Genomic DNA, 12,520 nt, shown 5'->3' with positions numbered 1-12,520 from the left:
TGTTTCTCTCTTCTTTGTTCGATTTATTATTTGTATTCTTGAATGTGTTTTTTTTTTCAGATATTTATCACATAAATCTTGTGATCAATCAGTGATTCAACCTTTAATTGGTTTACCACCAATTCAGAACAAATGTTTTCTTTCAAAGTGACAAAAGTCACTTTACAAAAATGAGGTCTAGACCGCACTCTTGGTGATAAACGTGAACACACTTTTGAGGCTGACCGGTGGCACACAGTGATGAAAACTTGTGATTAAAACGTGTAAGTCTGTCTTCAGCTGGTTAATAATGAAATGAAGGAGAGAACTGGACTTTTTTAGAGAAAAAGGTATAACAACTTAACACAATTAACTAAAGTTTTCTTTTTCTCAGAAGCAATTAAAAACTAATTCTAATAGCAAAAAGGAAATCTTTATTCTTGCTATTGCCAAACTAAATCGCCTGTAAATACATTTATTTGAGAACTTTTTCATAATATTCTTGATTTTAAGATGTTGAAATATTCATAGATATTTTTTTAAACACAGGAACAGTAAATTATAGTAGTCTCTTATTTATTTCAGACATGTGAAACTAAAAAACAAGACTTTTTAAAATCACTTTAGTGCCCTCTCCATGAAGATAAATCTGATGTTTTGAAGATGTTAGTATCAAATTAAGAGTCCTAAAATAACAGAGAGTGATTCAGTGTTTTGGAGATCTATACAGATTAAACAACAAAAGCATCACTTTTCAGTTCTTGTGCTCCCTTGGGATTAAAACTGCACTCCAGAGATTTTAAACAACCTGATTTCAAAGCAGCTAATTATGTAACAATCAAAGCACAGAGTCAACAATCATGTTTTGTACAAATTTATTCAGCATTTAAGAATAGAGGATGGTCTTAAAATATGTAGAAACGTCAGTTTAAATAAACCTTTTTTTTCGTTCAGGAGAATGAGTAAACATGACACTGTCAGAACCATCACAGAAAATAACATTTTACAAAACAAAAATTGAACATTTTTCACGTGACAAAACATCGGGCTCACAAGCTAAAAAGAAAACAATCTTACTATAAATAAAACTTGCGTTTGCGACCCGCACAGTCTTAACGTTCCATTGTAACCTAAATGTCATGAGGAAGAGGAGGAGGAGGAGGAGAAAAAAAAACCGAGAAGACTACAGAAATTTGGACAAAGTCAAGACAACTGACATTCTAAAAATTAAGTGTAAACATTTATGAAGCAACTTTTTTTCCATCCAGCTTTTCTGAAATACGCCAGCCTCTCTGAACGAGGCCACATGCCTTTTCATGGAGAGAAAATATGGCATTCATTAAAATATAGAAGTCAAATTCTTCTACATATGTCTGATTGCTTTATACTTATGATAAAACGCCTCTTTACTCTGACGGGCTCAACGCTCACTCTCTGGTCCATTTCTACGTCATTTTTTTCAAAATGGACAACAAAGATTAAACTGTTTCTGAACAAAACAAACTGTTGAACGTTGTATCTACAGCAACCAAAAAAGTTCAAGTATCCGAAGTACTTTTTTTTTTAAAGTTTTTAAGAGTCTGTTTTTTGTCTCTCAGATGTGTGTAAGGGGTAGCGTGCCGTTGACGCCCGTCCCTGCGCTCTGGTAGTGCGGGTGGACGCTGTGTAACCGGCTGCTCTGCAGGGAGGAGTGCTCCGCGCTGTCCCCGCCGGGAGGCAGGTACATGCTTATCATATCCCTCAGGTCCCCCAAACACGCCCGCTGAGAGTGGGACGTGATGGCCGGCGGGGGGGAACTGGGCTCGGTCTTGCAAACAGACGCCATGGAGCTGAGTCCCATGGCACTGGAGGTCTGCTGTGTGTACGCCGGGGACATGCTGTACGTGGAGGCTGCGTTCATGTAGGTCTGCGCTGAGGACATCATGGGGTACTGGAGCCCAGCCATCTCGTACCGGTGCATCTGCTGGATCTGCGGGCTGTTCATGCTGTGATGCTGCGGGTAAGCCAACTGGTCCTGCATGAGGGAGTACGCGCTGTTCGTCCAGCCGTTCATGTGCGCGTAACCGTCCATCCTCTGCCCCACAGACACTGAGTTGTTGACGACGTTGGATCCAGGCGCAAGCAGACCCCCCGGCAAAGAGTACTTGTCTTTCTTGAGCAAGGTCTTGGTCTTCCTGCGGGGACGGTACTTATAATCCGGGTGCTCCTTCATGTGCATGGCACGCAGACGCTTGGCCTCGTCGATAAACGGTCTCTTCTCAGCGTCGGTCAGAAGTTTCCAGTCCGCACCGAGCCGCTTGCTGATCTCAGAGTTGTGCATTTTGGGGTTTTCTTGCGCCATCTTCCTCCGCTGTCCCCTGGACCACACCATGAAGGCATTCATCGGACGCTTTACGCGCTCTGCGTCGTTGGCACTGTTGTTCTTTGCGCCCGGCGCCGAGCCCGAATTGGACTGCGGGAGCGGGGTCTTGAGCTCGGTTTCCATCATGTTATACATTCTCTCAAAAGTGTTCACTCACAGGCACAGAAAAAAAAAAGTTAAAGTTCACTAAGCAGCGCCAGAAGTCAAAGAGGTAGAGATACTGACCAGTCTCATACGATTGGGAAAAAAAAAAGTTGTTCCCAAAGAGGCAACAGAGTGCAGGTGCTTCAGGTTTCTCTAGGCTCAGTACAGCTCTGTCCCGCACGGCTCCCAACAGAAGTCTAAACTTGTTCGCCAAGCTCATCTGTTAATAGGCCTGGTGGTCGGACCATGTGATGTGGATTGACAGCATGACAATGAGGAGAGTACGACCAATCAGAGCGCAGCTCCACAGATCCACCAGAGCGCACAGGGCTGTGTTTTGGTGGGAGGAGGAGGGAGAGCTCAAGTTTTTAAAACAGATACCTGAACGCAAAATGTGAGAGATTTCCTTTAGCTATATATGATGTGAGAAGATGAAAAGGCAGTTGATTACATTGATAATGAACACACATTCCCTGACTGCATAAAAAAATATTTTAGGAATGAATTGTAACCAAAAATATGTTGTTTAAAATGTTCCTGTCCATTTACAATCTGAGTGAACTATTATGAGCCAACCATGCAAACAAAGTTGTGAAGTCCGTGTTAAACCATGATCTACATTTAATGCTGCAGAGAAACAAAAGTCTCAGGGATGGATGACAATAAATAATTTACAGAGGGAAAACAGACATGAAAAAAACAGACTTTAAAACGAGCGTAAATGCTTCAGGTTAGAAGAGGAATAGTGGAGTAAACGGTGCCTTTTGCTGAGGGAAAAAATATGTGATTCGTAAATGCTGTAAAACTGATGTTTAGTAGCCTGCTCACACTTTGATCAAATACATTTTCCATGATGTAAAAAATTACCAATCCTATGGTGAACAGCCGTTAGGATACATATTTCATAAAATGAGATTTATTTTTATTTTTATACCTGCTCGGAAGTTTGGATTGCAAATGTTCTGATCAGAGTTTTTAACTTGTGGCGAAATCAAATCAGTCCAACAATTTAAATGAGCTCCACTGAAGGAATATTCTCACAAAGTAAACGTGAGAAAATATCTGAAATCAAAACCGAAGACTCCACTTAAATTCATTAAATGACATTCAGATTTCTGATAAATATATTGATGTTAATCTCATTATCTATAAAGTTACCTAAATGTGATTCAATTTAAAAAATAAGACAGTGATGGTCAGGTTTGAGATTGAACTACTTTTGGTTTCCTGAGTGTTTCTGTCGTGTCGTTGAGGTTCCCACAAAGCAAAACTCTAATGCATCAACGACCTCTTGTGGAGGGGACAGAACATCTCTTTAATCCCGGAGGAGCAGGAGAGTCTCGACTCCAGCAGCTCCCTGTGGGTCAAACACTTCACGATCAAACCTCGAGCTCCTGTTTGCGGACTTGTTTTCTCTCGGTGCTGTTAATGGTTATTAAAATGATCACCGTGGAGTGGTCTGTATTTTGCATGTGTCTCTTTACAAACGACCTGAAACTCGGTAAAGAGCCCAACAGGGTAAAAACTCACACCTGCTAATGACCACGAGCGGATCGCCCACCGAAAGCCACCATTAACACCTCAGCATATACATGAGCTCTGCGGGGAACACTTTGAGATATGTGCATTTTAAAGTGTCTCAGCTCCCACAGCGCCAAGACCTGACATGCAGCTACTGCGTCCACCTGAGGGACGTTCACATTCTTATTTAGCGATTTCACCTTTAAAACAACTGAGAAAGAAAAGCTTTAAATGAAAAAGCCAATTTTAAAAAGAAGAAAAAAACAACAACTTAAAAACACAGAGTCAGGACAGGCTAATTCTAGTGCTTGATGAGTGTCTTGAGTTATTTTTTCTATTTGTTTTAATGAGTCACAAAATCAGTCATTGTTGCTCTTCTTTGCAGCTAAGCATTAATAAGAGTTTCCATTTTCATTTTAGAATATGAACGTCCAACACTAAAAATAAAGCGTATTGTATTTTGGGATTAAAGTGTATTTTTGTAGACATTATTTATGGCTGAAAGTCGACCTAAGAGAGATTCTATGTATTACTTGTAAAGCTGCCTTTATCTTAAATTGATAGAGCCAATCGGCCATATAGTTGCAGTAGATCATATGAAAAGAGACATCATGAATTTAATTTTCACGTTCAATGGGGCGTCGCACATCGAGCAGGAGCAATAAAACTAACGTCCAATTAGCAGCCATCCATTCTCAGGGAGCAGTTATTTGTTTATCTGGCCACATCTCAATACTGATCCGCTTGTAATCTTCTTATGGAAATGGACCGGTAGCAGAGAGAGAGAGAAAGAGAGAAAAAAAAAACGTCACCAGGAGTAACCCGGAGTTGGGTAATGAGGGCCTCTGTGCAGCTAATTTCCTAATTAAGGAGCGAGGGACCACCAGCGCAGTCTGCTCGGATTCAGCTTCAGCAAACCCCACAGACCTTATAGGAGGCTCCCTGTGCGCGCGGAGGGAGGACAACACTGATGAATGTTGGGACATATGTGGACGTCCTGATGGGAGGATAGAACCTGCGTGCAATCAGCTCAATCGTGGATAATTCAGTGGGTTAAAATAGATTAATTGCGCATGTGCATGAAGCCTGAAAGCAGACATTTCACCCCAAACGTCTTGAGGAAAAAATACATATTGTTAGGACATTTCGTTAGAATAAAGATTTCATTTATAATAAACTGTATTTTTTTGTTTAAATTAAACTTTGTGGTCGACAGAGCATGATAGGCTACTTGCTGACTAGGTGAGTTAAGAATCAAAGACTATGTGTTTTGATTTAATAAAAGGCCTCTGGGCCTTGAATAAAACATACAGAAAAGTACGTTTTGCAGAAACTGTATGGGAATTGTAGTCTAATTTAACTGACACCACAAAGAGATATTTTTTAATCAGTTCCGTTCTTTACATGTCCAAATACAGCTTCAGCTTTGTGAAGCACAACTTTGATATTACACGTCCAGACTCTGCGATTCTGCAGTAAATAAAGAACCAATAATTGTTTGTGATTTATTGCTTCTTCGTGTTCGTTTTTATGGTAACTGCCTGCCTGTACAAGTGTTTTTTTTCTTTTTCTTGTAGGCTATATTATTTCATTTTCACGGCACCAAACAGGACAGAGATATTTCCGACAATCGAAAGTGGCATCTCAAAGCCACAATAAACAACATTATTCCTCTGTGTCCGTTTTTAAACCCCGCGACCTCCAGAATCAATAACTTTTTTTGTTTCAGCTCAGTGACTGCGGACAAGGCCTTTGAGAAACAGTAATTAACAAAGAATGGCTTTTCAATTACAGCCACAATGGAGAGCGTCTCATTAAGATTTGCATGATTTTTGGACGAGGAATGCAAATGAAGATGCAATTTACGCACGGTCTGCTGTTCCCATTGTGCCGGCGTGAATGGTCGCGTCCTCCCAGTTCAACACAGGTAAAATAATATTCACGGGTCATTTAGAGGAATAAAAGTGCTGCTATTATCACCTCTTTATTCCACAAAGCATAGAGAGGATTCCTCATGGTAATGAGACTTATTTGACCCGGAGGAGTTGTTAGAAATATTTCACAAAAAAATAGCTTAATGTGTGAAATCTCTGAGTGTAATGCAGTCATGGCTGAGGAAACATCCAGACTTTTTTCTGTATCATTTACAAAATTATTACATGTTTTATATTATCTCTCATGAACATGTGATTTATTATTATTAATTATTGCTTAACTTTTATGTCAGAGAATAATCACAAAAGCTTCTAAAAATCTAAATACATTATTCTGCAAAATGCATATTATACACAGATAAATAAATATATTTATAACATTATGAGGTATAGCAACAGGTATCATTTCATGATAGTCTCTTGGAGTGTCTGCTTTGAGGATCTGTGCAGGGAGCTTCTGTTTTCACATTTAGATCAGTTTGAAACAAAATAAAATAAACTGTTTTATTTGTATATTTTTTTAATTCTGCTGCAAAACAAAAGTTTTAAGTCACCGAAATCTTCTTGAGACCCTCCAATTTTTTTTTGAAAAGCCAACAAAAAGTTTACAAAAACAATTTTCCACTCATATAAAGTCTCATTATTTATTTTGAAAGCCTTTAATTATTTACAGTTATCAAATATCTGTGCAATTTTTGAAAAGTGAAAAGATGTCCAAAACCATGAGCCAATGAAATAATAATTGAAGATATTCATGTGAGATGCTTTCTTATCTCCTGACAGAGAAGAGTGATTATAAACTGTACTATATATATGTGCATCATGATGAGGGAATAAAGGCCAGGTAGGGATATTGAAGGGAAATTATTTATTTTTAAGTGCTTCTTTCACTTTCCTTGATAATCCCCTCTCAGGATGGTTATACATGTTGCTTTCTATGTTGCCATGAGAGACAGAGAGGAGGAAGCAGACACATTAGTAAACTCACCACATGATGATCAAGTCTTACAGTGGCTCCTTCGGAGGCAGTGAAGATGTCCGTGTTGTGTTCTTATAGGTGAAGGGACCGTCACTCAAACCTTCAAAAGAAGCAGAAACACACAGAGTCAGAGAGGAAAGATCTCAGGAGAGATTTAGTGGAGTGTTTCCAGTCTGACGGGAGGACTCATGGCTAATGGAAAGTGCTGCATTCTTGTCTCCCCTGTAGTCATGTGGCGATGTCTTCCACCCTCCTCGTACTAACTTTTTTGACCTCAACTTGTAAAACAACATACTCAAAATCTGTTTTTCCTTACCCTGTGCTTCAAACTTTAGCTGCTTTTTTTTCTCCTCAGCAGGCCAAGCATGTCCCTCCTCATTATTTCCTTGTGTGTGGAAGGCGAAGGCTGCTGAAAACAGACCGGTGTAATCTCTTTAACCCGCCACTGTCATAAGCAGACAAGGCGTGACCACCCAACGCTCTGCTCCATCTCACTCAGCCAGGGGAGCATTTTCTCACTCCATCAGGTCTCTTTGGGATGGAGCTGCTTATCATTTAGGGACGCAATGTTTCATCAAGTATGCTCAACACATAAGTGCATGCTAAATTGTTACACACAGAGGCCTGGGGTTAATCACAGTTACAACCTCTCCATATAATCATGTGCGTCGTGTGCAGTTAAAAAATCATAAACTCACTGACCCTTGGAGTTCTCGTAATTGACACTGGCAATTTTTTTTTTCTAGCGGTGGTTATTGGCTAATGAAGCTAAAAGCAAATTAAATTCTATCACAGGAGAGGACATCACTGGGAGCATTTATGAAATGAATACACAATGATTATTGGCTCCTTCAGGTCATTTCTTAGACAAAGACTCGTAACATTTACTTAGCAGATTAGAAGAAACGTTCATATTAAAACATTTGGTATATGACGCGTTAAATGAAAAATAAAATACTTAATTACAGTGATTTATAACACTGCTATCCACTGAAAGCTAATTTCAATTCATCTGAAATTAGGCAGAAAATTCCCATAAATATGGCTTTGCTTCTGAGCCGCTGCGTGTTTGAGGCTGGATTAAGCGACATATTACTTGTGTGTTTGTGCAGAGACAAAGTCTGCAGCCTAAACTTCCTCACACTTGAACCTCTAATCTGTGCAATCTCCATTCCTCCCACAGAGACATCATGTCACGTCTCATTAGCTGGATTCAAGGATTTGTTAGGCACACAAACGGCGTACACATGCAACAAAAGAGAACACACTGGAAACGAGATGCTTTTTTTCCCCCCACCAGTGTTAAAGTTATGATAGTAACTGCTGGTTGTGAATGGCATTATCAGGAACCTCTATATGATGATCATTTTAAATAGTGTTATTGGCTGCCTGTCTAATTACAGCCCTCATTATTTCCCATGTATCTTTTGAATCATTGCCATGTTCAGTTTTTGGCAAAACAAAGGAAACTTTCTGCGCTTTTTGTTTGCAGGAAAGTGCTGAATGGTCACTTTTTGCTTTGCGCCGTGCCCGAGCAAGCAGCCCTCTTTTGTTTTAGCCATAATTGAGATCCCACTAATCTAACCGCCTTTAAAAAATGAAACAGTCTCTTTGTCGAGCCTTCATTAGCTTAAGATAATATTGTGAGGATGCACAATTAATTTGCAGTGTAACTTTAATTAATTAAATACACCCAATTTTGTAATATGATTAATGCGGCCAAGTTTGTTATCTGTATTCTGCACCGAAATGGAAATGTAACTGTGATACAGCGCTGAGCATTAATTGGGGGCTTTTAAGAACCCAAAAGTAGGTGAGGGTAATTAAAATGGGTAATTTATTAAGCCTTAAATAAAGAAACAAACAAGCATAAATTGTCATATAAATCATGAGTGCCATTCAGTGGAATCTATCGGTGATTTGGAAGAAAATGACAAATTTTTGTTGTGTGCAGAGCACTTGATAAAACAGATAGTGCTCATAAATTTAGTCCCAGTCAAGGTCTCATTAAAAAGGGGCATAATTTAATTAAGAGTTAGCCATCGCCCTCTAAATATATTAATTACCTTGTGCATGACGAGATGAGCGGGGCGATTGTAACGTATTTCATTAGAGGAAGTCTTGTGGGAGAAGAGCAAACTAAGGTGGTGGAGCTGACTGTTGACAAGGTAATGGATGAGCCGGTCTGAGATGAGTTTGGTCACCTTGCTTTAGTACGGGCTCAGAGAGGTGAGACAGAGGACAACACGGGTCTGCACGCTGTTTACAGGGACTGTAACAATTACAGTGCTCAGGTAGGTGTTTCAGGGACTGACCAAACCTTTTTTCAGATACTGAAATCATTTTTTTTTCTTTATCAACCAAATATTCAAAGACAAAAATGAGACTAATGAGAGCATATTGAACATTTTAGAGCAATTACAGGTTAAAGAATCAAACTGAAAAACCTTATATTTATTATTTTTAAAAATCTAATTCAAAATGGAATTAAATAACACATTTATTTTAAGCGATGAAACATGAAAAACACTTTTTTTTTTTAGGTGTTTTTTAGTTTTCTTTTTAATTAACTTAAAAACTTTAGTGAAAAAATGGATGTTGGTGTTTGTAAGATATTTTATATTGCCTCTCTTGTTGTTGTTGTTTTTTTTTTCAGATTGGGTTTAAAATAAATCAGAAAAAAACTCCAAAAAAGTGTAAAAGCATAAATGTTAACAGTGAAATTAATTTCTGTGCCCACTTAATAGTACAGCACACTTTACTTTTCTAATTGGCTTGAATCAACTTTGGCTTTTCGCTAACACAGCTAAAAAAAGAACTATACCTAAGTGTGCCTCCGATTTGTCTCCCCCCAACCATATACACCCCTCCCCCCCTTTCCCCAGCGAAAGAGGAGTGCAGAGGTGACGGCTCATTGCTCCTCAGACTGATATGTCAATGAAACATACAAGATTGCCACTGAATCACAGTGACTTCCACTCGCTACTCTCCTGGCTGACAGCCCTTACAAAGACTTTGAGTTACAATGATCTGGAAGCACACACTCATCTTTCTCTGCGCTTACACATACAGTACATAGATGTACGTGTTTGTGCAAACACACGAAGCTGCAAATAAAATGCTCCCAGCGTACACATCAGATGGGAGCAAAGGGTTGCACACTGTTAAAGTGTCAGAAGTGGGTTTTAGACTGCACAGTTTTTACGTTAGTGTCTGATCTGAATGACTTTGGGCCCAACAGGTGACATGATGTGTCTTTAGAAACAAATAACTTTAAGGTGTAAAAATGTTAATGAAATCTTACACATTTGCACGGTCTGCGTCTGTAAATGCAACACATGAGGACACAAAGCTCCCTACATCATCTTCCTCAACGCCCCCTCCCTCTCCTCTCCTCTCCTTCCTTCTAACCTCCTCCCACTCTGGCCACTGAATTGAGGACACTCACCATCTGACTGGTCCTGCGGCTGCTTCCAGATCCCCCTCTGTGAGACACACCCTCAACAGCTGGCTTTCAGCAGGCCCAGGAGCAGCACCATGCGCTGGAAGATAGCAGAGACATCCACAGCCCAGAGCCTGGGCCCGAACACGGCCATTCAGACAGGAGAAGCAGCAGCTCCCAGTGCTGCAGAGAAATATATAATAGAGCCAAAAGAGCCAGGCAGTCAGTGGTGTGGCGGTGCACACTGCAGCTGAGCTCTCCCTGCTCTGGGACCCATCTCATTCAGCCAAGATTGCTTCATACAAAAGTTGACAATGCACCAGTGAAAGCCATTGTTGATATTCAACATTTTTTAAATAGCTGAGCAGAATAGACAACATGGCAGCCTGCAAAACTTGGCAAGGGAAACTGACCTGGAGCTTCCCCGTTTGAAAGCGTTGCCACGCTGGGTGAGAGGAGAGAGGGCCATTGTGTTAAAATAAAAAAAAATAAAAAGGAAAGAGAAAAGAGGGAGAGTTTGTGTGAAAGAGCTCCAAAAACAAAAAACATCTCCCATCCCAGGAGAGAGGGGCACAATGGTTTGTGTGCAGCAGGAAGAGGACAATCACCTTGCACTGTCTCAAGCATATAAGCATTACCAAGAAGGAACAGGACAATGAAATCAATGCAATCGGATACATGTTTAAAACAGGATATTATATTTCTGGCTCAAACCCTGCATAACACTCTGGAGGAGTTGGAAAAAAAATTAACCAAGATTGCATGAACCAAACATTCAGATGTGAAACAGTGAAACACCTGAAAAACATACCAAACGAATATTCCCTCTCAGTGCGTTGGTTTGGCTGAAGTCCAGAGGAATGTCGTGCACACAGCCATTCATTTCTCTAATGTTGCAACGATGAGGATCACACCGCCTAACGCTGCTAATGGTGTTCTGTTTCCGTCATTGTCAGGCTGACAAGTGTGCAGATTGATATGGACATTTAAGAAGCCTTTAAGCTTCCATATGTCAGAGCATCACTGTGTCGCTCGCGCCTCAGAAGATATCAAAACACCTTGTGTGTGTGTGTGTGTGTGTGTGTGTGTGTGTGTGTGTGTGTGTGTGTGTGTGTGTGTGTGTGTAGACCCTGAGGCAGGTCCCAGTGTTGTGTTTCATGCATCCTCGTGTCTCCTCAGTAGATAGTGGGGTGTGGGGTGTGCTGGGGTGATTAATTCCCCCTGGAGGAAACAGCTGCAGTACCTGAGACCCTTCCCACACAACACAACACAAATCCCTCCACTCGTTAAGTCATCTAACAAAACACTGTAGCCCCAAATTACTCACTTAAATATTGGATCATATCAATTGTCGGATTATCCTCCTCTTATTTATTGTTTATTTCTTTAAGTCAATTTTCACACATAACTCAATATCATATATGTTAGTTAAACTTAAAATGGCAAAACCAACATTTCCCCTACAATATACATATATAGGTATTTTCAATTTATTCCAAACATCTAAAAACCCATTTAGCATCAAAACATTTAAGTTGTGGCTCAAACTGCTCCCACAACCTGAACTTACGCGTTTGATGATTAAGATGACGACATATGTGTGCATTAAGCCAGTTTGCGAAATTTGTTTCATGCATTCACCGACAAGTATTTGATGAGTGTTAGGGGTGAATAAGATGCCAGACGTTTTTACAGATGGGCTTCCTGCCCCCCAACAAACAGAAGTTATGTTCACATTTTCTGTACCATGACACGAGCTGAAAATCGAGCTTAGCTACGGATATATTTTCAGACTTGACCTGGTTTTATAATGTTGCTGTACAGGATTGTTGCCAAAAACAGTTAGCCGTGTTCTTTTAGGAAATGACAATAAAGTGCGTATTCTTTATAAGTAACTCCATAAAATAAGTCAGGTATTAAACTAAATGTTATTGAACTCTGAAAGAAGTTTTCAAACAGAACATGAGGGTCAAATGTTCAATCATTTCAGCACTACAGTGTAAAATCTTTGTGTCACATCCTGCAGTGTCTTTGGACGCTAAACGGTTGATATGTTTATGTGTGTTGCATCTGTGTGTGAGAGAGAAACAGGAGAGGGCTGGTCTTTTAACTTGGACAGGTTTGGAGTAGCAGCTGTATAATTACACCGATCAGGTAGA

At 40.0% G+C, this 12,520-nt stretch overlaps 1 protein-coding gene and 1 long non-coding RNA gene across 2 annotated transcripts in view; both read right to left on the bottom strand.

Annotated features, from left to right (window-relative positions):
- The window catches only part of LOC136179967 (uncharacterized), a 40,568-nt gene extending 28,478 nt beyond the window's left edge, over positions 1 to 12,090 (bottom strand). Inside the window, exons 1-2 of the long non-coding RNA XR_010666878.1 lie at positions 10,368 to 12,090; positions 6,929 to 7,019 (exon numbers count right to left, since the gene is read on the bottom strand). This is a non-coding gene — a long non-coding RNA (uncharacterized lncRNA). The remainder of the gene's footprint in view (positions 1 to 6,928; positions 7,020 to 10,367) is intronic.
- On the bottom strand, positions 838 to 2,774 carry sox3 (SRY-box transcription factor 3). Its single transcript, XM_020635728.3, has one exon. It carries the CDS (start codon positions 2,474 to 2,476, stop codon positions 1,574 to 1,576), a length of 903 nt encoding a protein of 300 aa, XP_020491384.1. The 5' UTR covers positions 2,477 to 2,774; the 3' UTR covers positions 838 to 1,573.
- Positions 12,091 to 12,520: the final 430 nt, after the last annotated feature.

The sequence above is a fragment of the Labrus bergylta genome, chromosome 9 (genome assembly GCF_963930695.1).
Source record: "Labrus bergylta chromosome 9, fLabBer1.1, whole genome shotgun sequence".
Lineage (NCBI taxonomy): Eukaryota > Metazoa > Chordata > Actinopteri > Labriformes > Labridae > Labrus > Labrus bergylta.
The sequence above is the reverse complement of the archived record's forward strand: the minus strand, read 5'-3'. Positions and strand labels throughout refer to the sequence as shown.